Raw genomic sequence first — 23,959 nt, forward strand, 5'->3', positions numbered from 1 at the left:
GTGGAGAAGAGCTTTGCCACCACAAACCTGGTCGGTTTAGATTAAACAATGGTTTACTATAGCCGAGGTTTATCTTTCAATTTCTCTTTTAAAATAAATCCCAAACCTAATGTTCTCAATGGCTGACCCAAATGTCATTTCGTAATGACATCTGAAGGTCTGAGGGTGAGGATTGAGTGCTTTATCCAATCTACTAATGGCGAATGTTTTTATACTACCCGTGCAGATGCTCACCGGTGACTCCGGGGGTGGGACAGGCTGGGACAATGCAGCCTCCTGGCACGGGATTTGGGTCTCTGTGCAAACCGGCCAGCACGTTCACCCTCAGACGGGTTGGGCACGCAGCCTTCCTTGTGGGAACCATTTTAACTCCTGCCACATTTCCTAGTGACCGCGTGGGGGTGGGGGCATCAGCTGCTTCCAATCCAGTGTTAATCCCACAAGCACAGCTGTCTGTTCTTTTGCAACGAAAGGAAAAAGGAAGAGGTCTATGGTGGTGGGGTTATGAATCGTGCTGGTCTGTACCATTTAAACGGGACATGCAACCCCCAAACTATAACCTATTGACTATTTCAAGAGTAAGGAATTTGAGAAACGGCTTGTGCAGGAAGGACTTTCTGACCGTCCCCTGAAGCAAGTCATAACCTTTATGTGACAGCTGCCCTTTCCACACCCACAGGAAAGGAGCACCCTTATCTCCAAAGATGAAGGGACACAGGAAGGAATCTGAAGAAACAAGGCTTGCTAAATCCCCCCACCCCCATTTACTACACTTACCTCATACCTTTTGTCCTATTGTATCTTCCCATGACGCTTCACACTTCATCAAATCTAGCACAAAAACACTCAGGTTTAACCATTTCTTTGGGTCTTCATTTCTTTACAAATCCTCAGTGTCACATGAAACTTACATTAGATAAACATGTATGCTTTTCTCCTATTAATCTGTCTGTCTGTCTTTTTCAGTTTCACTTGCAGACTCAGCCAGGGACTCTAAGAGGGTCGAGGAAAACTTTCCTTCCCTATAACAGCATAGGTGATGGAAACCCATACTGCTTTGTCCTGGACGCCCTGAATAGCTGTGGGTCCCACAGGCCAGCTTCCAGCCTCAAGAGCTAGCCACGTGTCCTAGTTGACTCCAAGTTTCTACCTGGGTGTAGGGGTGACTCCGTGCCCACATGTCTCAGCACAACCCAGACCAGCTTGGGTTTTCTTTTCTTTCTACTCTTTCCAACCTCATTTCTGCCCATCTAAGTAAGGGATTAAATTGCCCTTTTTCCTGAAAATACTATGGGAAATAATAATTGCTTCACGAAGTCCACCTACCTAAATGTGTTGAACACAATTATGGAAGACAGCACGCTTTGGTGGCGATGTGGTAGGGGCAATCCTTCCCACCTCAGCGGGGCTTCCGTGAGAATTGAATTGGGAACCATATATCCACTCTCACCACAGTGCCAAGCACAAGAGAATGCACTCAATACCTGGCCCTTTACATAATGAGGTTGCTTTAACATCTGTTCTATCTTCCCTGATGGCTGAAGCAGTGGCCACGCTGTCTCCGGTGGTGCCCGCCCCATGCATGTGGGAACAGAGGATGGCACAAGTCCTCAAGACTGTTGCTGGTCCACAGACCTGGCAACTAGGTCATGCACACTGTTTTCAGACCAGTCCCCTAAATTCCAATATAATAATTTGGGAAACCAACCACTGAGATCACAATCCTCATTCAGGCCAGGTATGCCACTGTGTTATGTTTAAATCCTCCAAGAAAACAAGAGTCTAAAATATTCTTTCCATAATAGATAGCAGTAATTCTCTGAACGTTTTCCCTTCTACCTCCCTAAATCACTTATAGTTAGGTCCCTCTCCTTTAACATCTCCCTGTGTGCTTGATCCCACCAAGCCTTTGGCCTCCATCTTGCCATGTCTGATCACAGTGTTTATCCTTCTCTATTTTTATGGTTAGCATTTGCCCCCAGCTGTACCCTCCTCCGTTTGAGAGTCTCTCTTCTTCCAGTTTCTAAGGCATAACAGTCTTCTGGGTCTCCTACTTCTCTGATCAGTCCTTCTCTTCCCACCTAAAAATAAACTCCTAAACTCCTGTCTGCAGACTTCTTCTCTTCTGCTTTGCTCCTGGAGCTCCACCCACTCTGACAGCTTCACTGAGCTTTGAGCTTCATTGAGCATCTAAGAGGGAGCCTTACCTCCCTCCAGCCCCAGACCAATGTTTATAACTTTCATTCACATCTCCACTTGTCTGCCAGGACCAAACTCCTCACCCTCCACAGGGAATAGCTCTTTCCCTTGGCTTCCCAGTCTCTGTTAATGTCAGCACACAGGCTGTGGCTCTCACATGTAACTGAACTTAATGTGAACTTTCTCCACTATACTTATCGTTATTTTTCCCCCTCATCGGTTCCCTCAGACTACGCAGCTTTCCGTTTTTTGAATTCCTGGTCTCCCTTCTGCAGATGTTTACAAAAATACTGAACCAAATCAAATGTCTTTGAAGAGTTCTAACTTTCTAAACTTTCTAAACCTTCTAACTTTCTAACACAGAGCTCTGATCATCTTCAACATGTGTGGCCCAGACCAGACCAGACCAATCTCTTCCCCAGGTTTATTCTAAGCAGAATGAACCTAAAAGGACTCTTGATATCAGGGTCATGGAACTAGAAAGATGGGAACCTGAGACTTTTATACATTTGGTAGGGTATCTGCCCACTGTCTCCTGAACACACCTCAGCTTTCCTTCTGCCATGTTACCATCCCCACTCTCCCTTTCTACCAGTTGAAATTATATCTACCCATTGCTCAGAATTTACCACAAATAGCATTTATTCCTCAAATTCTATGATCTCTCTCTCTCCTTTGAAACACATCCACTGCTGGGGCGCCTGGGTGGCTTGGTCGGTTAAGCGTCCGACTTCGGCTCGGGTCATGATCTCGCACTCCATGGGTTCGAGCCCCGCGTCGGGCTCTGTGCTGACAGCTCAGAGACTGGAGCCCGTTTCAGATTCTGTGTCTCCCTCTCTCTCTGCCCCTCCCCTGTTCATGCTCTGTCTCTCTCTGTCTCAAAAATAAATAAACGTTAAAAAAAAAAAATTGAAACACATCCACTGCAATGTAAACTTCTTAATCACTGAAAGGTGTTTCCCATTTATTTCTGTATCTGCCATCACCCATTCCCCCACCCAGGCACGAGCCCCTGAGGACAGGTGCATAATAAATGTTGGTTCTGTGGTGTCAAAGAAGTATGTCCAATCACCAGCTTTTGTATACTACCTATTTCATTTATCCAACATGCATATTTTTTCACAATTTAATATTGGTGAAATCAGGACTCATAATCACTAGCATGCTGTAATTTAATTCATAGCATTTTTTTCTTTCTTGGTGGTACATAAAATATGGGTGCATCTTACATCAATGGTGCCTTAGAGTCAGTGAAATAAAGTATCATTCAAGCATCCCTGATAACAATCATGTTTACTGCTGTCTTCCTGCCTCTAGAGTGAATCATTCCATGTCCTCAGCATTTCCTTAGTTCCTGTTTTCTACTCCTACTATGGTCTCTGCCTTTTTTTTGTTAATGTTTATTTACTTTTGAGAGAGAGAGAGACAGAGCACAAGCGGGGGAGGGGCAGTGAGAGGGGGAGACACAGAATCCAAAGCAGGCTCCAGGCTCCGAGCTTGCAGCACAGAGCCTGACGCTGGGCTCGAACTTGTGAACCAGGAGATCATGACCCGAGCCAAAGTCAGATGTTTAATCAACTGAGTCACTCAGACACCCCTACTATTGTCTCTTCTTTACCTCCTTTTAATTCTCTACTTTTCTTAAGTAGAGTCAGACTGTGTTACACTGCAGTAAGGCAGTGTTAAATACAGTGGTGTCATTATATTATGATTCTACATGATAAAATGCTATTTATGATTGTAAACATCATACTATTAACTATTAACTCCAGTTAAATATGTAAGCTAGTTAAAATACATCTTTATTTTTTTGAGTGTGAACAGGCTACCATGTTATATGAGCCTCAATTTATGAAGACAACATAGAAGCAGAGCAGAATTGGAATTAAATAAGACAATTACAGCAATCTATTTAATGACAACATAATTATTCTTTGAGTAGCACTGTGGCTTACCAGAATCTACAGAGATTAAAAATTTCTAAACAAGTCCAGATGCCCTGTACCATCCAATAATCCTTGTTTTTCATAGTTTCATCTTTCATCTGTCCATGAGGCTAGGAAACCCAGTGGTTCTGGGCCAGACAACTCCAGGGAGGGGGCGCTGTCCTTGTTGGCACTGGCATGGGGGAAGCCTGCCATGACCCTAGTGTTGTGGAAAGTGCTGGTCTTTCACCTCCTCTTCCCATAGCCTAGGACCCAGCAAAAACAGATGACTTGTCCCACAAACCTTACACTGTGCAGCCCCAGACTTTCCTGCCCCTGCTCAGGCTGACCCCTTCGTCCACAGCAGCACTATCTAACAGGACTTTCTGTGATTGCAGAAACATTCTCTAGGTCTGCACTATCCACATGCGGCAATTGAGAAGAGCACTTGGAAAATGTGCCTAGTGCAGTGGCAAGAACCGTGCTTTTAATTTAACTTAAATTTAAATAGCTACATGGCTAGTGGCTACCATATTGGACGGCACAGATCCAGTACGTACTTTTCTACATGTGCGATGTGCGTCTAGCATGTTCATCTCCAAATCTCCAATCTTCAAGGGGCAGCTCAGGGGTGTTTTGTCCATGAGATCCAGTGTTCCCAGTAGAAATCATTCTCTCCTTCCTCTGCACTCCCATTACACTTTGAACCACTACTGTAGCACTTAACACTTTTTAACTTGTAGATATTTGTGTACACTGTCCTCTATATATGTATACCCTCTCTGACAGCTGCAACTGACGCTTGTTCTTAATTTGAACATCCCAGTGCAAGGCATGTTTAAAATGTTTGTTGCATGAATCTATAATAGCAACCCAACGATCAGCATTAACAATAAGTAATTTACAAAGATTGCTGTGCAGTAAAGGATTAGCCTTGACAAAAGAAAGGGTTTGGGTCAGCCTCAGCTCCTTGAAGGTAATTTCTAAGCCCTTGGGATATAATGCCTAATAGGAGAGTCTTTACCTTGGAGCCTTGGGTCAAGCCAGATAGTCTATACTAACAGTGTGATATATGATGGAGGCCTAAGGATAAGAGTTGTCAGCTCAACCTCTGAAAGGGCTCGAGACTAAGGTCAGCCAGGCGGGCAGTTAGCTGTATCTACATTGGCCAGCCCCTAATAAAAACTCTGCACACCTTGATGGACTTGGGTACATTTTCTTGGTTGGCAATACTTGGTACATATTGTCAAACATCATTGCTGAGAGAAATAAGCACTAACTGCATGATTTCACTGACAGAGAACAGTTAAAAATTGTGCCTGGTCTCTCCTGCTCTCTGCCCTAAATGCTGCTTTCCTTCACTGATTTTAATCTGTATCCTTTTGCCACATCCAAGCATAACTGTGAGTATAATGGTTCCTCTGAGTTCTGAAAGTCCTTCCAGTGAATTATTAAACCTGAGAGTGGTCTTGGGAACCTCCCAAACTCGCAGTTGCCCAAGGTAATCTATGCCATATTATTGCCTGGAGGCTGTCCTGTTGAGAGTTTAACTCCTCAAATCCCAGTCCTGATCACACAGCCTCTGGACTGGTAGGGTTGGTGGCCAGAGATGGTGAGTCTGGGTCTCAACAGGGACAGTGGAGTGGCGAAGCAAAGGGGTGTCTGGGACCAGGATCACACAAGGAATGGGTATGGGAACAGAGGAAATGGGTGGGTAACTGACGAAAGGAAGGACCAGAGAAGCGGAGATGCATAGGGCAACCGTATGGCGGTTGTGGTGAGGGAGAAGTGAGCAGATCAGGGATGTACGGGCCCTTGACTTGAAACTTCAGGAGGCTCTGGTACCTACCTGTGCTCTAATCTTCAGGAACTAAAAAGCTCCGCCCCTGGAAGTCAGGAGCTGCAAAGCAGACTCCACAGGCCAGAGCTCACTTGATTTAAGGCAGGGTTATACTCTCTTCCTGTACCATTTGTATACTTGTGACCAAAGGACTAGATGCTCAGACCCTGAGCAGGAAGGTAGAAGGGGCAGCAGGTAGGGGACAGAGCAGAACACCTTCTTTTATTAAACAAGAAATCTGAGCTGGGCATTCCCTCCCTACTCCCCAGATCAGCCCTCTGATTCCAAGTGCTGTGATTTAAAGAAAAGGTCCCCTTCTCAAAATCATATCCTTTATATTTCCATAAATACTGCTAATTAGAGGTTCACTTGAGTTAACTAGAAAACACCTAAAATAGGATTAAGAGGAATGGTCATTCACAACTTGCTATAGATTCAATAAATCAGATTGCTTTCCTAATTTGAGCTTAGCCACATTAGAGGAAAGTCAATTCCTTGTGGAAAGGAGAAATCATTCCAGGGTGCAGGGGCAGTTCTGCCCACCCTTGGGGTGGGGGCAGGGGTGGACACAGGAATTATTGAGGTCATCTGTCTGCTGGGGGAGAAGCCCAGAAAGGGAGGTAGGACGGCATGTGGAACACATTTCCACAGCAGACTCATGGCTCCTTCCTCTCCAAGACCAAGTTCTGTTATCACCCATTCTCAAATCCCTGGCCTTCTCCCCAATACTATACTTGCCCTGAATGGAGATTCCAAGAAAGAAGTATTAAGCTGGCCTTAGGAGGGCCTCACAGGAGACAGAAAGTGCTTTTCTAGACAGACATAGAAGTAAAAGCACCAGCAAACAGAACAGATCCATGGGGTAAGTGGGGGCTGGGAGAGAAAGAAGGGCAGAAGTACCCTCTGCCATATGTAGAATGAGTGCAGGCTTAGAGAAGTTCTCTGAGAAAAGAGACTTCTATTGGTTTGTTTTCACAGTACCTGGCACAAGGTGGGTGCTCAATATTTAACGAATGATTGAATGGATTGCAAAATCCTGTGAGTTGCCAGACTCGCACAGGTCAAATCATTTCCAATCAGGGATCTGAGCTTTTTTTTTTTTTTTTTTTCCCTTCCTAGGTAGGCACTTAATCTAGTTGTACGGGTTTACATATTTTTTAATTCCTATTTTGAATCCTATTTCCTGTCTCTTATCCATAAAGCCCCTAAGCTTGCCCTTTATTCTTCCTTGTCCCTTCACAACTGAATCCTGGGCTTCCTTAGGGTATCAGAATATCTAGGAGGCATCTGAGTCGTTTTTATAGGGGGGGGGGGGCTCTTGTGCTCTTGTTTACACACAAGAACAGAAGAAGACAGTCCCAATGAGGCATGAAATAGGACACAGAACACACCGTTAATGAGGAGCAAACCCATGAGGTCAGGGAAAGGGGAGCTGGAGGGCTCCTGGGCTCCTCTGAGAGGGGGTACTGCCATCGTGGTCCAGGGCCTGGTGGTCCAGGGGCAGCTGCTCCGTCTGGTGAGGGAAGAGTGGTCAGCAGGTCCATGTGCGGACGGCTGGCCAGGCCCCATAGATGTCTATGTCCTTTCCCAAGCATAGTCTCAGGGCTTCTAGGAAAACACTGACCAATAAATTAAGTTGAAAAATATGTAGGAGGCAGGAAATATCAACCTGGAGTACTTGTCAATGGCATGGGTGTTCTGGAAGATGCGAAGACCCATCTGGCCCTTCAGAAGCCCCTTCTTCCTAGAGGAGTTGGATTCATTGCTCACAGCCAGATGGACCACTATTTTGTCTTGTCTTTCTTCTTCTGTCAGAATATGGCTTCGTGGGTACCCAGCCAGGCTGTTGGCCTCAGACTCAGTGTAGCTTCCATCCAGCATCATGGTTCTTGAATGAAGCATTCCACACGTGCAGGGGAACTGCAGGCGGCAAACACAAGAGAGGTGGCAGGCATGTTTAGACCCTGTGGAGGTGCAGAGGAGGTGGCCTGGGCCGAGAGCAAAGCCCTCTGGCTACTCAGAACCACAGAAAGGCAGAACTAGAAGGATCTCCAGAGATCACTCAGTCCAATGACTCTCCGCCCTGGCTGCATATTAGAATCATCCAGGAGCTCTTTAAAATGGCCACACCCAGGCTCCACTCTAAACGAATTAATTCGAAGCTCCCCAGGTGATTCTACTGTGCAGCTGGGGTCCAGAATCACTGATTGAGTTCACATGCTCTCAACTGCAGAGAGGCTAAGACCCAGAGAGGCTATATAGTTCTCCCGAAATTAGATAGCTAGCGTCAGAGTCAAAACTTTAAACCTGCGCATTCTCATTCCAGTTGTGGGTCTCCACCTCTTTGTGCATGAATCAAAAGATGACTAGGTAGGAGAGTGTCCTTATTCTAAAGCATAAAAGGTCATGGTGCCTTCAATGCATTTTTATTATTTTGTTTTATTTTTTAAGTAGGTTCCATTCCCAATGTGGGGCTTGACTTCACAACCTTCAGATGGAGAGTCACATGCTCTACCAACTCAGCCCATTAGATGCCCCTGCAATGCCTTTTTTAAGGAAGGAAATGGTTTCACTTCTTTCCAAAATTTGAGTCAGCAAAGAGTGGGCTTCTAGCTGGCACCATTCAACAATTCATGAGCCCATATTTTCAGGTGAAGGCTTGTTATTTTTTTCAACAGCTCTATATGGGAAAGTTCATTTGATTATAAATAAAAATGTTTAAATATAATCCAAAATCATTTGACAATGACTGATGCACAGATTATTGAAAATCTGAGTGAATGCCACTAAAGTGGAAAAGGTTTGGGGCGCCTGGGTGGCTCAGTCGGTTAGGCAGCCGACTTCGGCTCAGGTCATGATCTCGCGGTCCGTGAGTTCTAGCCCTGCGTCGGGCTCTGTGCTGACAGCTCAGAGCCTGGAGCCTGCTTCATATTCTGTGTCTCCCTCTCTCTGACCCTCCCCCGTTCATGCTCTGTCTCTCCCTGTCTCAAAAATAAATAAATGTTAAAAAAAAAATTAAAAATAAAAATAAAAAATAAAAATAAAAAAATAAAGTAGAAAAGGTTTGAATAGAATTTTAAAAATAAATTCTTAAACGATTTAGTCTATTTGGAGGCAGTGTAGAAATATTTAACACATATGATGTGGGCATTGAAAGACTATTTTTGAAAAGGTAACACATCCTCTTTTCCTAAAATTTAAAAGTCCCTTATGTTAAGGAGCTATTAGCCACCTAGATGTGCATAAATGTGGGATTTTCATATCCCCTGATCTTTATACCTTTTAGGAGAATGCCCATTTCAATTGGTGCGATGATGAGCAATGATTTGGTTAACAAGTTGACATTTTATTTCTTACTGCGATTAATGAGAGTCTGAATACGAAAGGAATTGACTTTCCCTCCCTGTGCCAAAGGCCTCTGCACATTGCCTGAATTCCTCATTTCCACTGTATCTCACGCTAGGGGTTAATATACTGCAGTGCAGTGTATATAGCATAGTATTTCCAATGAGTCTAAAGGCTAAAGGTGTATGTGGCTGAATTTTCACTGGGTGAGAGCGCAGATAAACACAGGAATGTTCAACTCTAGAACTCTCCTTGTCTGGTCATAGGACATGGAGGCACCTTCCCTAAACATGTTCAATAGTAACAGTGACATTTTAGATACTATACCATCTAGATGCTTTAGATACTATACTATACTAGATACTCTAGAACCCCACAGCTTCAAAATAATTTTTATATACATTACTTCATGAGATCTTTACAATAACCCTGGGAGGAAGGCGAGGTGAGGGTTCAGCTATACCATTTTTACAGATGAGGAAACGGAAGCCCAGTATAAGTAGCAGAGTTGGACCTAAGGATCCAAGTCTTCCTGTTCCTAGTCTTGATCCAAAGACTTTCTGCTTTCTGGGATCCTTTGTGGTAGAAGCTAGAACCTACTCAAATAGATCTCCCTCCTTTTGCATAAACATCGCCCTTTTCTACACACAACCCTCCTTCCTGCCATTCTCATCCAACCAGTAGCTTGAGCTAGGACAGGAAATGAATGAAACTTGTCTCGCCTTTTCCCGGAGCTTCCGCTCCTTCCGCTCCTGCACCGTGGTCAGGTAGTTGACGGCTGCGTACTCCAGCACCGAGAGGAACACGAACACAAAGCTGACCCAGAGGTAGATGTCCACCGCCTTGATGTAGGACACGCGGGGCATGGAGGCGTTCACGCCCGTGATGATGGTGGACATGGTCAGCACGGTGGTGATACCTGCAACATCCAGCTCTAGTTCAGCCGCCGACAAGGGTACAGAACTGCTCCCACAGTCCACTGAGTCACCGTGTTATGTTCTCCATCTCTTAAATCTAACGAGAAACCCCCGGGGCATGGAAACATCCATGCTGAGGATCTGCCCCACAGGCAGCAGGCAGCCCCCCTCCTGGCCAGCTCACTGCTGGTCCTCTTTCATTCTACGCCCCTTGGGGGACTGGGTCTCTGCGATATGGCTGACCACATCAGCAGGGCTTCACGGAGGACCCGTCCAGATGTGGAATTTGAAACAGTGAGTAAAGGACACCACTAAAGGAAACTTCCCACACCACAAGGAATGGCCTCATTCTCTCTCTGGGCCACGGTTAAGTCTCTGAAGACTGTGGAAATTCCCGGAAGCCTGCATGCTAGTTTCTTCCTCCCTGTGCCTTCCAGGTTAAACCCTCACATTTCTGGGAGCCCAGCCTGATTTTGTCCAGATTGACAACGATGAACTGTTACGGTCCACTCTGGAATTTAGGGTCTGCAAGGACTAAAACCACAACTCCAGGGCATACAGCCCTTTCCTTCCCCCCAGGTCTCCTGATACAGGCCCTGCTTTCAAACTCTCACTCTATGCAAACAAGGCCAGCAAACAAAATTCTTGTATTTACAAAATAAGTTTTTGGCATTTGCAGAATTGTCTTATTCATCGACGTAGTGAGCTCTAAGACTGCTGGTAGTGGACGTCTATTCCCCAGACAAGCCTCTTCCTTCTGAAATGACTCGAGCAAAGCTGATGCAGTTGTAGCTCCCTGTGGTTTTCATAAAATAGTCTAGGAAGCTGAGAGCAGTGTGGGAACAGTGAGGGCAAGAAGCAGGAGGAAAGTCTGCTCCTTTTGGTTCCGGCAGCCAATCAGTTAAGAACTCTGAATAATGATTTTACTTTTTCTTTCTCTTAAAAAATTTTTTTTTTTTTTTACTGTTTATCTTTATTTTTGAGACACAGAGAGAGAGAGCATGGCTGGGGGAGAGGCAGAGAGAGAGGGAGACACAGAATCGGAAGCAGCTCCAGGCTCTGAGCTGTCAGAGCCTGACGCAGGGCTCGAACTCGTCACCTGCGAGATATTGACCGGAGCTGAAGTCGGATGCTCAACCGACTGAACCACCCAGGCGCCCCTACTTTTTCTTTTTATAGTGATCAGTTATGAAAAAATAACCACCCTATCACACCTTATCACATGCTTTTACCCAGTGAAACTCTGGCGGGCACAGCTCTGCGGTCGATCCAAAAGGACACCCAGGACAGCATGACCATCAGGGTGGCAGGGAAATAGGTTTGGAGCAAGAAGAAGAAGATGTGGCGTCGCAACGTGAAGTTAATGTACAGACGGTTGTACCAGCCTGGGGGACACAGGAGGAAGCGCGTGAGGTTCAGTGAAAGAGGCAAAAACAAACTCCTTCCCTGGGTTCCCCCATATTGCTCTCATCTCCAGCAGAAAGTTCAAAGTGAATGATCATTGACTTAATAGAATATATCTCCTTTCTAAAATCGAAGCCCTCTCTCCTATAAACACATTTATTTATTCAATGTTACCTAATTTCTCTCCACAGCACTTTGGGAAAAGGTAGAAAGAGAGATCTATGTTTAGCTGCTTGTTTGGTATTTGTTATTTGCAAACCAGGACCATATTTCCTGAGGACTCACAGCTCAGGAACCTAAGACAGGGGGACTGGTTCTATTTTATTGATTCCAATACCAGTGAGGCAGGAGCCCGCAGAGCTGGGATCTTATCACTATTCCCTTTGTTGTAGATTATCAGCTGAGCCAACCTCCACATACATCACAAGATGAGTGGTTGCAAACAAGGACTAAAATGGTAAGGCTTCAAATGATCCACAAAATCGATATCCAATCACTGGGACCACAGATGGTGGCAAGGACAGTATAAATGTATAAAGTGGACTGAAACTGGGTGCACACACCTACCCCGCTCCCATCTCAGCCCAGCCTGGGATGCTGACTCAGTAGCTTGCAAGAGGGCCCAGAAATCTGTTTGTCAAGCACACTGCCCTGATGGTTTGGATGCAGGAGGACCTCAGGCTGCACCCAGAAAAATGCTGCTGAGGAAGGGGATAAAGCCCAACTGGCTGGCATGGAAAGTTAGTACTGAGTCAGGGAAAGGAAGGGGTGGATCAATAGGGAAAGGCTGGAACAATAGAATGGGTCCATTAGAAGCTTGGCACATGGTTTACTGTGTAAGTTCATGGGTTATTTCAATGAGGTAGGTGCTTTCAGTGGAGTGGATAAATAGAAAGTAATCTTCAACTATGACAGAAACTCCCAATCCTTTATTCATACCACAGCACTTACCCAGTCATGTCAGATTTTCCACACTTAAATTGGCACCCATGAAGCAAATCACATTGTTCCTTAGGTTTGCACAGGGTTTTTCTGGAAAGGCTGAGAGTTGCCCTCATTCTGCTAAGGACTATTCCACTATCCTTTCCTTGGAAGAAAATCAGGGAGAGTTGCCTTGGAAACACTAAGAAGAAACCAGGATCCTTAAAAATGTATACTCTGAGGGTGCTTGAGTGGCTCAGTCCTTTGGGCTCCCAACTCTAGATCTCAGTTCAGGTCATGATCCCAGGGTTCTAGGATCAAGCCCCATGTTGGGCTCCATGCTGAGCATGGAGTCTGCTTAAGATTCTCTCTCTCTCTCTCTCTGTCTCCCCCTCTTTCCTCTCTCCCCCACTCATGCTCTCTCTGTCTTTCTAAAATAAAGAAATAAAAGGGAGCGTGGGTGGTTCAGTCTGTTGAGTGTCTGACTCTTGATTTTGGCTCAGGTCATGATCTCATCATTTGTGGGATGGAACCCTGCATCAGGCTCTATGCTGACAGCACAGATCCTGCTTGGGATTCTCTGTCTCCGTCTCTCTCTGCCTCTCCCCTACTTGTGCGCGAGGGCGCGTGCATGCACGCACTCTGTCCCTCAATAAAAAAAGAAAAAATATTTTTAAAAAACAGTGGCACATAATAAAAAGTTATGTAAGACATTCTTAAAATTGATTTTAGAAAGAGAGTTGGTTTGAACTTACCAAGAAGATATGAGAAAAGAAAATTCTGTGGACATACATATCGACAGAAAAGGGAAGAAAGGGATGAGGACAAGCACTGTGGGCATAAAGTGAAGAAAGCTTGAGCTGTCTAAACACTAACACAACCTTGACTGAGGCTCGAACTTTCTCCACGTTTGATGTTGGGGACAGAGGGGTGTGGGGGGGGCAGATGAACAGGGAGATGGTGGCCATGTGGGGGCAGAAAGTAGAACAAAAGCTTTCCACAGAAGAGCCTGGGCTTCCCAATACACAAAGAGTAATTAAGTGAGAAGTCCTCTAGGGTCCTGTAGCTACCACCGGGCTATCGTGGGTTGAACGGGGATATGTCCAAGTCCTAACTCCCAGTATCTGTGAATGTGAGCTTATTTAGAAATAGAGTCTTTGTACATGGAATCAAGATGAGACGAGGTCATATTGGATTAGGGTGGGCCATAATCCAACAACTGGTGTCCTTAGAGAAGAGGGAAGTGTGGACAGAGAGACACAGAAACAGCAGCATGTGAAGACACAGAGAGGGACGCAGGAAGAATGCCATATGACAACAGAAGCCGACATCAGAGCAATGCAGCACCCACCAGAAACTAGTAAGAGACAAGGAAAGGTTCCTCCCTAGAGCCTAAGGGAGGCACATGGCCTGCAGACTTCTGGCCTCCAGAACTGTGGCAAATACCTTCCAGTTGTTTCAGGCACCCAGACCATGGTACTTTATTATGACAGCCCTCTGAAAACTACTACAAGAGCTCACAGTGAGATTAGAAAGGGACTGACAAGTGCATCCTCTCAAAACTTCAGACACAGCCCAGGGTCCAGGATGCGTTACACCAAGCATTAAAAATAAATCTATAGATTGAAATATAAGTAATAAATACATTTCCTCGGAAAGGTATCATCTATATCATTAAGTCAAATAAACTAGATTACCGAACAGCATGTAAAACATGACCCCACAACTGTGCAATTACATAATTAAAGCAAGATGTTTGCAAGGGTGTGTTCCACTTCGTTAGGAGTGGTTGCCTCTGGCCATGAGAGACATGACAGCAACTTTTTAAAACTCTGCTTTTAAGTGCTGCTAATGTTTGGTAGAACTATGCGTTATTTAATAATGCAAATTCATTTTCATTAGAAAGGGAAAAGTTTAAGGTTGGAGAATTCTCATGTATTTTCTTCCACATTTGAATTAGACCATGGCAAACATTAGCTACCAGTGCTGCTGTAGAAGGCCAGTCTGGAAGTGGTGTGAAATTTCTGAATCAGAAACTGAGACAGGGAGATCTTCTCATCTGTTTTCAGGGATTCATCCCCATTCTTCCAATACAGCATCAGATCTTCATCTGTATATGCATCTTTGGGGAGAGGAAAATAAGTTAATTTGACTCCTTTGATTCTGACGCAGGCTGAAACAACAGGGAAATCCTACACCAGCTTTGGTGAAAACAGGTCTTAACACTGGCAGGCAGTACGTGGTCTCACGTTACTAAAATGGCACAAGGATTGGACAGGGAAAAAGGCAAAGATCTGTCGTTAAGAATACGGATACTTACAGCTTTCCAGCTCCAAAGAACAGGTCTGGGAGTCCAGGGGAAAGTGGCTGAAGTCCATGTTGCACATGGCAGTGACTGTAATCCTAGGCAACCCAAAAGAGCATATTGGCTCATGCAGTGACTTATTGGCATGACCAAGAGCAGCTGCCTCCTCACGTCTACTTCAGCAGTTTGGAAATCCCAGTATCTAAGTTGCAGGACCCTAACTTTTAGAGTTCTGTCCTTCCATAAGACATGGCCCAGGTCCTGGCTACTGAGGGTGTTGGCTATCAGTGGCCCACATCTGCACCCTTCTGTGGGCATTGCCCTCAGCCAGCGGGCTGCCTCCCTCAAGGATGCCTGGGTGGTTATGCCCTCCCCCCACCCTCCACCACCCCAAGGCTATTAGCATTGAATTCTGGTGAAGCATACAAGCAGGCCAAGAAGATGTGGAATAAGCCTGTGTAACACTCATTAGTCCACAAGTCAATCTGCAATAGCACTCAATAAACAGTAGCTATTGTTACCCTTTTTTTTAATGTTTATTTATTTTTGAGAGACAGAGAGAGAGAGAGAGAGAGAGAGAGAGCAGGAGCAGGGGAGAGGCAGAGAGAGAGAGGGAGACACAAAATCAGAAGCAGGCTCCAGGCTCTCAGCTGTCAGCACAGAGCCCGACGCGGGGCTGGAACTCATGGACTGTGAGATCATGACCTGACCCTAAGTCTGACGCATAACTGATTGAGCCACCCAGGCACCGTTTGTTACCTTTTTAAATCTTTATTACCAACAAACTAGAATCATAGGCTCTCAGGGGTGGAAGGTATTTAGAAGGGCATTGATTCCCCAAACTCATTCGAGCCTAACTAGTCTCCTAGCCTGAGTTTAAGATCCCAGATGACGGGAAGTCACTGGCTACTCGGGTGATCATTTCATCTTTAGAAAGTTCTAACAGGCATCAGGAGACTTGGACCATCTGTATAGCCCACAAGCCCAACGACGGCGATAAACTCTTCAGGGCCAAAGAGACTGATCATACATAGTAGAATGGCATTAGACAAAGAAACAGTGACCCCATGGGCATTTACCTCATGCTGTACAGCACGTGCCCATCTGGAAACACTCTCAGCATGATGTTGTCAGTGGTGGTGTCATGGGTGAATGACCTTTTGGAATGAACAAAGAAGACATCGGGGACCCAGATCTTCTTTACCAGCCGGCCATCGAAGGTCATGCTCTTGTTGTTGGTGCTGGGAAAAGCCAGCCTCTCATCCTTCCAGTAATGCCGCAGGTACAGGGTCATGGTGAAGTCCTATGGGAGCCCGAGATGACACCAAACAGAAATGCTTAGAAAGCTTCCTTTCTTTTTATTTCTTTTTATTTTTTTTTAACATTTATTTATTGTTGAGAGACAGAAGCAGACAAAGCATGAGCAGGGGAGGGGGAGAGAGAGAAGGAGACATAGACTCTGAAGCAGGCTCCAGGCTCTGAGCTGTCAGTACAGATCCTGACACGGGGCTTGAACCCATGAATCGTGAGATCATGACCCGAGCCGAAGTTGGACACTCAACCGACTGAGCCACCCAGGCGACCCAGAAACCTTCCTTTCTAACAGCCAACTCATCATCAACCAATGTAACAGACACCTCAGACTCAGCTTCCAGAGTTGGAGGTGACAGTTCTGCAGCCCTGTAGGACAGTGGCCGCAACAATGGTGCTGCTAGGAAACCGTAGGAAAGAGAATGGTTCATAGTGCATCATGAGGTTGGAGCCCAGGAAATTGAGCAGCCTATCCTTCAGGCTTTGCAAATGAAACCCGCAGCTGTAAGGCGGACAGCCTGGCATGGGGGACAGCAGGGCGGGATTTCTCCAAAGTTCTGCTCTCTCTCACCTCGACTTGTGAACACAGGGCTCCTTACCTGTTGGCTAAGCATTCAGTTTCAAGTTAGCGCACACTTGGAGAAACCTGTACAGTCAATGATAGAAACCGTTTAAGAGAGTTTCTGTCATTGGTCTTGTAGAATCTTTGAAGGCAGAAGTGTGTCCTGCCCACCACTGAATCCCTAAGCCCTAACTCAGTGCCTGGCAGGGCACACAGTAGGCGCTCAATAGATATTTGCAGGATGGAAAAGTGGGGGGCATAGGAATGAATGGATGAAGGGTTGGACAGCTGCATATCTGCTATAATTTCATCCTCAAAGCTCATTCTGCTAAACAGTGTCTCCTTGCCTGCAGAGTTGATGCCTTGACCAAGACTCTGACCCTTCTGCCGCAGCCAGAAGATGCGAGTGCTAAGTTATAAGTGCAAATAACTAAATAAGTGCCCCCAAACATCCTCTTCTGGGAGCGAGGATGGAAAGACACCTAGTGGTGGTGGTCTCAGAGCATAGTGCCCCCAAACTTCTACTTTACCAGCACACCTATACATCTTCTGGCTGTCCTGCAGGGTCACCCATGGAAGGGAGCACCCTACCTGACCAGTCCTCTACTCCCACCTCTTCCTCCTTTTGTGCTGCACTGTTTTAGTTTATGTTTGTAAACCTGTTTGTTCTGCCTCAGGGGCCTTTTTCCTGCTCTTGCTCTGGCGCTCCCCGCACTGTCTACTTCTTACCCTTCAAGTCTTAGCTGAAACGAGGCTTCTCCAAAGAGCCCTCCCTTACCACCTGGCCTCGGTGGACCCTGCCAAGGAATGCATAGGGGAGCGATGCTCAAGGCAGGCACTGGAGAGCAGAAACTGCAGAATTTCTGTCTGAAAATGTCCACCTCCCGTGCTCCTCCACGTGTGGCTCATCTGACCAGTCACATCACTTGAGGAGTGTGTTCAAAATATAACGTGCTGGGTCCCACTCCCAGAAACTCTGGTTCAGGAAGTCTAGGGTGGGGTCCAGGAATGTGCATTTAACCAACTCCCCAAGTTACTTTTACCCATCAAGTTGAGAATCTCTGCTCTAGGCTTCAGTGCACTTGAGCCAACTGAGTGAGTCCCTGTTTTATTCCTGCGGCCCCTGCTCCACCAACCAGGGGACAGCCTGCACCCATGCAGCCCCACCAGCCACGGGTGCTCACAGAACCTTAACCCCAGGACTCCGCACCAGAGGCTGCCCCACCAAGGGCCCTGAGTACCATGTCCACTTCCGAGATGCTATCCAGGCTCTCCACCTGCACGTCCACACCCACCGGGATAGCAGGGCCTGCAGAAGAACAAAGACATCTGGTGAAGGTACATTTCTATCTACCACTGGGTCAGCAACCCCAACCCCCTTCCTGGGGGTAGCCTGACTGGAGCAGGGGTGAGGCAGTGGCTCGAATTCTGTGAGTGGTTTTTTCTTGCTACTTCCTGACATGTTGGGTGCCTCAGCTTTCTTCCTGAGGGCAGGGACTGTGTCTGCCCTATGTTGCCTTTCCTGGGCCAAAGAGAATGTTTAACCCATGCTTGTTGGATGAACTGATGAGCTGGATTACTACTTTCTACATTCCAGGGTTATCTCTGTAGAGTCAAGGGAATAATGCTCTAGTGCCTGAGTAGGGACCCTGGTCAGTTGTCCTCCTGTGACATCTATAGAGGACAGATAATGCCTAATGGCCTCTGATTTGGGCTTGGGACACTTGCATGCCCAGGGCTAGATTTGTTCGATTATTCAAACTCTACCTACAGAGGACCTAACAGATACCTGGGATCCTGCCCTCTCGAAATCTTCAGTCTGCTGTGAGACAAGATCTCTGTGCAGTCAGATCACTGCAAAAGACATAACTGTACAAGATTTTTAAAACCTTTCAGGTCGTGTCAGATGAGAAGTAGGAGAATACATAGCACAGGGGCTTGACACTCCATTCCACCTGGCCTGTAGCAAGATTTCCAAAACCATGTTTAGCGGTGGGTTTATCTGTGGCTTCCTGTTCTATGTCTTGGGCTGGATGATGGTTACACTCACTTTGTGACAACTTAGTGGGTTGCCCACTTTAATCTGTGTACTTTGTGTGTGTATGTTATACTTCCATAAAATGTTTCTTAGATTTTAAGATTTTTAAAAAACTTTTTTTACATTTGTTTATTTTTGAGACAGAGAGAGAGACAGAGCATGAGTGGGGAAGGGGCAGAGAGAGAAGGAGACACAGAATCCGAAGCAGGCTCCAGGGGCAGAGCCCGATGCGGGGTTCAAGCTCACAAACCGTGAGATCACGACCTGAGCCGAAGTCGGATGCTTAACCGACTGAGCCACCCAGGCGCCCCAGATTTTAATCTATTTTTTAAATCTAGAATGGAGAAAGCCAAAAATCTGTGTTTATCAAGCATATTAACACATGCTATTATAGTTATGGACAAAAAAACATCTCTGAGAGTCAGGTGGCAGGTGGACAGAGGGCATGAGGCCAGCCCGGTGGCACCTGGAGCCTGTGAACCCTGGCCAGGGGGTGCAGGACGAGGGCACGCTGACCCACTGTGGTCTGAGCAGGGAGAACCTTAGGGTGGCTGGAGGAGTCTGGGTCTTAGGAAGAGACCTAAGGTCTGGGAGGGACCAGAGGGTCTGGAAGGTCTAGAAGGCACCAAGACTTTGGTCATGGGCTGGGAAAAAGGATGGGAGACTCTGACATGGAGTAGGAACCAGAAGGCTCAATCCTCAGTTCTAGCCAAACTGGGGGGCCAAGGGTCCTCATGGAGGTAGCCTAGAGCGTTGGATGGGCTCACCAACTCCCTCAAATGTCCCCCGTACACCTGCTAATACTTGCAATCCCACCATTGAAGATTCGTTTTTTGACCGAGTCTAATAGAATGGAAGAATTTTCTTTATTACTAGTGGAATTTAATCAGTATCTCCTATGTTCTGAAACATGAAAGTAAATGAATACAATGCTTTATTTTTTATTTTTACTTCTTCCCTCTCGGATAAATCAGGGGGTAAGCTGATCTTTTTATTTTCTCGTATTTTTCAACTGAGAGCTTAGGTCAGGGCCCGTGAGACGTCCCTGCTCTAACAGCTGTGTTCTCTTTTTATTCTAGGCTCCCAGGGTGCTTTGAAGGTGCCAGAGTGCAACGTTCAGTGTGGGGAGGAGGCTCCCTCCTAGGTCTGACTGGTCTGCCTTTCTCCCCCAGGGGGCTTGCAACATGAGGGAGAGTCTGCGGGCAGCCTGGCCAGGGTCCTCTCCTAGTACCCAGACCCTGCTCCCTTTCGTGGGGCTACGTGCCCCCAGCATTGCCATCGGGGAAGTGGGGCTGGTTAATTCCTTCATCCTCTGGACCCTTTGTTGCCAGAGATGTTAAAACAGACCAGAGTCTGAGCTCTTAACCCTGGCACCACTGCCTCTCATGGATGTGTGCTGTACTTGACCGGCTCTCCTTTCCCCCTCTCCCTTTCTCTAAGGTGCCACGGGATCTGCAACATCAGGTCATTCCAAGAGCCAAAGGAAAGAAACAATATAGCCATCGCCCTCTTTGAACCTACTTCCCGGTGGCCCGGTTTTCAGATAATGGGCACGGTGTATGAATAGGAGCTGGTTTTGGCAAAGGACATTTTCAAGATAAAATATATCAGCTTGCTTGGAGCCTGTTACTGTGTCTCTCTGTTCTCAGGGCCTGCCCTGCTCTCCACAGCTGCCCTAAGAGAAATGTGATAATGCCTGTGAGGATGACGTCAGCGCTCCGGAGGTACTGCCCACGTGGGAGTGCAGGTCAAGTTCTCAGGAGACCTGGGTCATTGGAGGTAAACAATCTGTGTGTTCAGGAGGCTCTAAAGCTATATTCCTAGGGACTCACATCTCAAGTTTGAACAGAACCAACAGCTCTGCCCTCCTTGGTCTGAGTGCAATGGAGTTGACCTTTGCCTTTGACGTGCACTAGTAGGGCTAATGTTTCCAGGCTCTCCTGAACTGTCTATTTTGTGACCCTTCCTAACATGATTTTGGGAGAATTCTTCCAAATTACTGGATTTTCTCCTCCTTCCGTGAACAATTTTATGTTTTGAGTAAGCCTGGGTCCCATAAAGAGACAGAAAAGCCTAGTTAAACTAAGTAGGCATTCATGCTTTGGCCTCTTCACACTGCTACGGATTTTGCTGCTTTGAGAGAGGGATCTGGTAAGCTAAATAGAAGTCACCAGTGGGATTTCATGCAGTATAGCCAATGAGGTGACAAATGCAAGGCAGTGTAAGGGAGATACCTGTGTAGTCAAGCATTTTCTCAGTTCTTAGCCTTCCTATCATTTCTCCTCACATGGTCCTAAAAAGCACACTTAGGAATTTATCCATTTTTGAAATTAAAATATATGTCATTTCTTCCCCACTGACTCCAAGAATAAATATGAGACAGAATTTTCAGACAAACTAAAACAGAGAATTTGCCAACATGTGTCCTGCCCTAAATGAAGAGGTTTTTCAAGCTGAAGGAATTTGATCCCAGAGGGAAAGCTGGGGATGCAAAAATGAATAAAGAACAACAAAAATGGTAAACATATGCACAATTCTAAGTAAACACTGACTATGTAAGACAATACCTTATTTTATTTTGAATTTTATTTAAAAAAATTTTAATGTTTATTTATTTTTGAGAGAGAGACAGAGCATGAACGAGGGAGGGACAGAGAGAGAGGGAGACGTAGAATTTGAAGCAGACTCCAGGCTCTAAGCTGTCATCACAGAGCCCAAGGCGGAGCCTGAACTAGTAAACCTTGAGATCATGACCTGAGCCGAAACTGAATGCTTAACCAACTGAGCCACCCAGGTGCCCCATAAGACAATATTAATAACATATTGTGGAAATGAAAAAGCTAAACAGAAATGCAAGCAAAAATAGCATTCAAGTGAGAAAGGGAATAAATGGAGTAAAAGTGATGAGGTCTTTGCATTGTCTGGGAGAACAGTAAAAGTAGCTAATTAACATACTAGTATGATAAGCCAAGAGTTCCTGTTGTTTTCTGGGAAGCCACTGACAAATAGTAAGAGTACGCAGGTTCAAAACTAAAATAGGAAAGCCAAAATAGGAATAACCAAAAGTAATCAATCCACAAAAGAACAGAAAGGAAAAAGAAAGAACATAGAATTGGTTGGACAATAAAAAAGACATAGTAGGATGATAGTTTTAAAGCCAACGTATAAATTATTCATAAATAAAAATGGACTAAATGCTCCATTGAACAAACATTGTCCAACTTTATAATTCAGAAATGCTAAAGTTTGTCAGATGGGATCAAGAAACAAAACCCAACTTTATGCTATTTAAAGAGACACACTGAAAATATAAGATACAGAAAAGTAGAACATGAAATGCAAAAGATAAAACATTCAAATACTAACCAAAAGAAAACGAGTGTAGCTATATTATTTCAATAAAGTAGACAAAGAGATAAATAAAGAGGCACATTTAGTAATAATAAATGACCCAATTCACCAACAAAATATACATATAAATTTGTGTGCATTTACTGATATAACTTCAGAATGCAAAAACAAAAGTAGACATGATTGAAGGAGAAACAGAAAAAGTTACATTTATAGTGGGAGATTTTAATACATCTGTCTCAGAATTTATAAAACATGTAGACCAAAAACATCCGAGTAAGAGCACATAAGATTAAAACATTTAACAAACTTGGCATAAAGGACATATATAGGACAATGAATGCAAAAACTATATAATAAACATTAATTTGAAGCACTCAGTGAACACTTACAAAAATTTACTATATACAGTGCCAAAGAGCAATTCTGACAACTTTTAAAGGGTTAGAATTTATATAAACTATGAACTCAATGAACGCTAGAAATTAATAACAAAAATATAGCTAGAAGATCTCCATACATTTGAAAATTAAGCAATACACTTCTGGAAAAACTGATGGGTCAGTGCAGACATCATAATGAAAATTTTAACAAAATGATTAAAAAGTACTACACATCAAAACTCATGGAATGCAAGGTAAGTGTTTTTTACAGGAAAATGCATAACTTTAACTACCATCTCAGAAAAGAAGAAATGCTTAAATTCAATGAGCTAAACATCCATCTTTATTTATTTATTTTTTTTAAGCATCCATCTTTAAAACTTAGGAAAAGAAAAGCAATTTAAGTAGATAAAAGGAAATAATAAAAGTAAAAACAGGAAGTACTGAAATAGAAAACAAACACACAATTGAAAGGATACTGTTAAAAGCCAAATATTGATTCTTTGAAAGGACTGGTAAAACTGATAAAATTCTAAAAAGATTGGTCTTGCAAAAAGGAAAGCAAAAATAGCCACTATCAGGAACGAAAAAGGCATCATTGTACGCTACAAACATGAAAAAAATTAAAGAAGTTATTCTGAGCAACTTTTTGCCAATAACTTTTAAAATTTAGATGAGGGACTCCTGGGAGGCCCAGTCAGTTAAGTGTCCGACTCTTGACTCTTGATTTTAGCTCAGGTCATGATCTCATGGTCATGAGATCGAGCCCTGCATTGCATCAAGCTCCAAGCTGGACAAGGAGCCTGCTTAAGATTCTCTCTCCCCATCTCCCTCTGCCCTTCCTCCCTCCAAAAACAGACAGACAGGTAACTAACTAACTAACATTAAATAAATAAATAAATAAATAAATAAATAAATAAATAAAATTTAGATGAAATTATCTAATCCCCAAGCATATACAATATACCGACCAACACTGATAAAAAGAGAAATACAAAAACCTGAAAAGTCCTTTAACTATTTTAAAAACGGAGTCTTTAAATTTTCCCACAAAGAAAATGATAGGTCCAGATGACTTCACCAGCAAATTCTAGCAAAGTTTTAGGAGGAAAGAGCACCAATCTTACATAAACTCTTCCAGAAAATATAAAAAGAATATTTAGAAAATCAAAATCCATGTGAAAAGATGTCAAGTTATTTTATGAAGTCAGAACAAGGACTGCACTAGATAGCAAAATTACCAGTCAGTGTCACTCGTGAACATAGAATCAAAGCTCCTAAACAATATAGTAACAGATCACATCCAGCTATATATTAAAAAAAAAAAGAAAAACAAAAAAAGATAAATCACTTCTACATCAGGTTTATTCCAGGAATGCAAGGTTGTTTTCACACTGGAAAATCAATCAAAGTCTTCCAACGTTGAATACTAGTAAGCTAAATAATTCACACTAACAT

General features: G+C 44.5%; 1 protein-coding gene across 1 annotated transcript in view; it reads right to left on the reverse strand.

Moving 5' to 3' along the window:
• Positions 1 to 3,980: 3,980 nt before the first annotated feature.
• GABRR2 (gamma-aminobutyric acid type A receptor subunit rho2) overlaps positions 3,981 to 23,959 on the reverse strand; it is a 44,701-nt gene continuing 24,722 nt past the window's right edge. The window contains exons 3-9 of the mRNA XM_003986370.5: positions 17,971 to 18,038; positions 15,936 to 16,159; positions 14,872 to 14,954; positions 14,533 to 14,673; positions 11,459 to 11,611; positions 10,032 to 10,228; positions 3,981 to 7,884 (exon numbers count right to left, since the gene is read on the reverse strand). Of these exons, the coding sequence (XP_003986419.3) occupies positions 7,573 to 7,884; positions 10,032 to 10,228; positions 11,459 to 11,611; positions 14,533 to 14,673; positions 14,872 to 14,954; positions 15,936 to 16,159; positions 17,971 to 18,038 (1,178 nt within the window). The 3' untranslated portion in view covers positions 3,981 to 7,572. The remainder of the gene's footprint in view (positions 7,885 to 10,031; positions 10,229 to 11,458; positions 11,612 to 14,532; positions 14,674 to 14,871; positions 14,955 to 15,935; positions 16,160 to 17,970; positions 18,039 to 23,959) is intronic.

Source organism: Felis catus, chromosome B2, assembly GCF_018350175.1.
Source record: "Felis catus isolate Fca126 chromosome B2, F.catus_Fca126_mat1.0, whole genome shotgun sequence".
Classification (NCBI taxonomy): Eukaryota; Metazoa; Chordata; class Mammalia; order Carnivora; family Felidae; genus Felis; species Felis catus.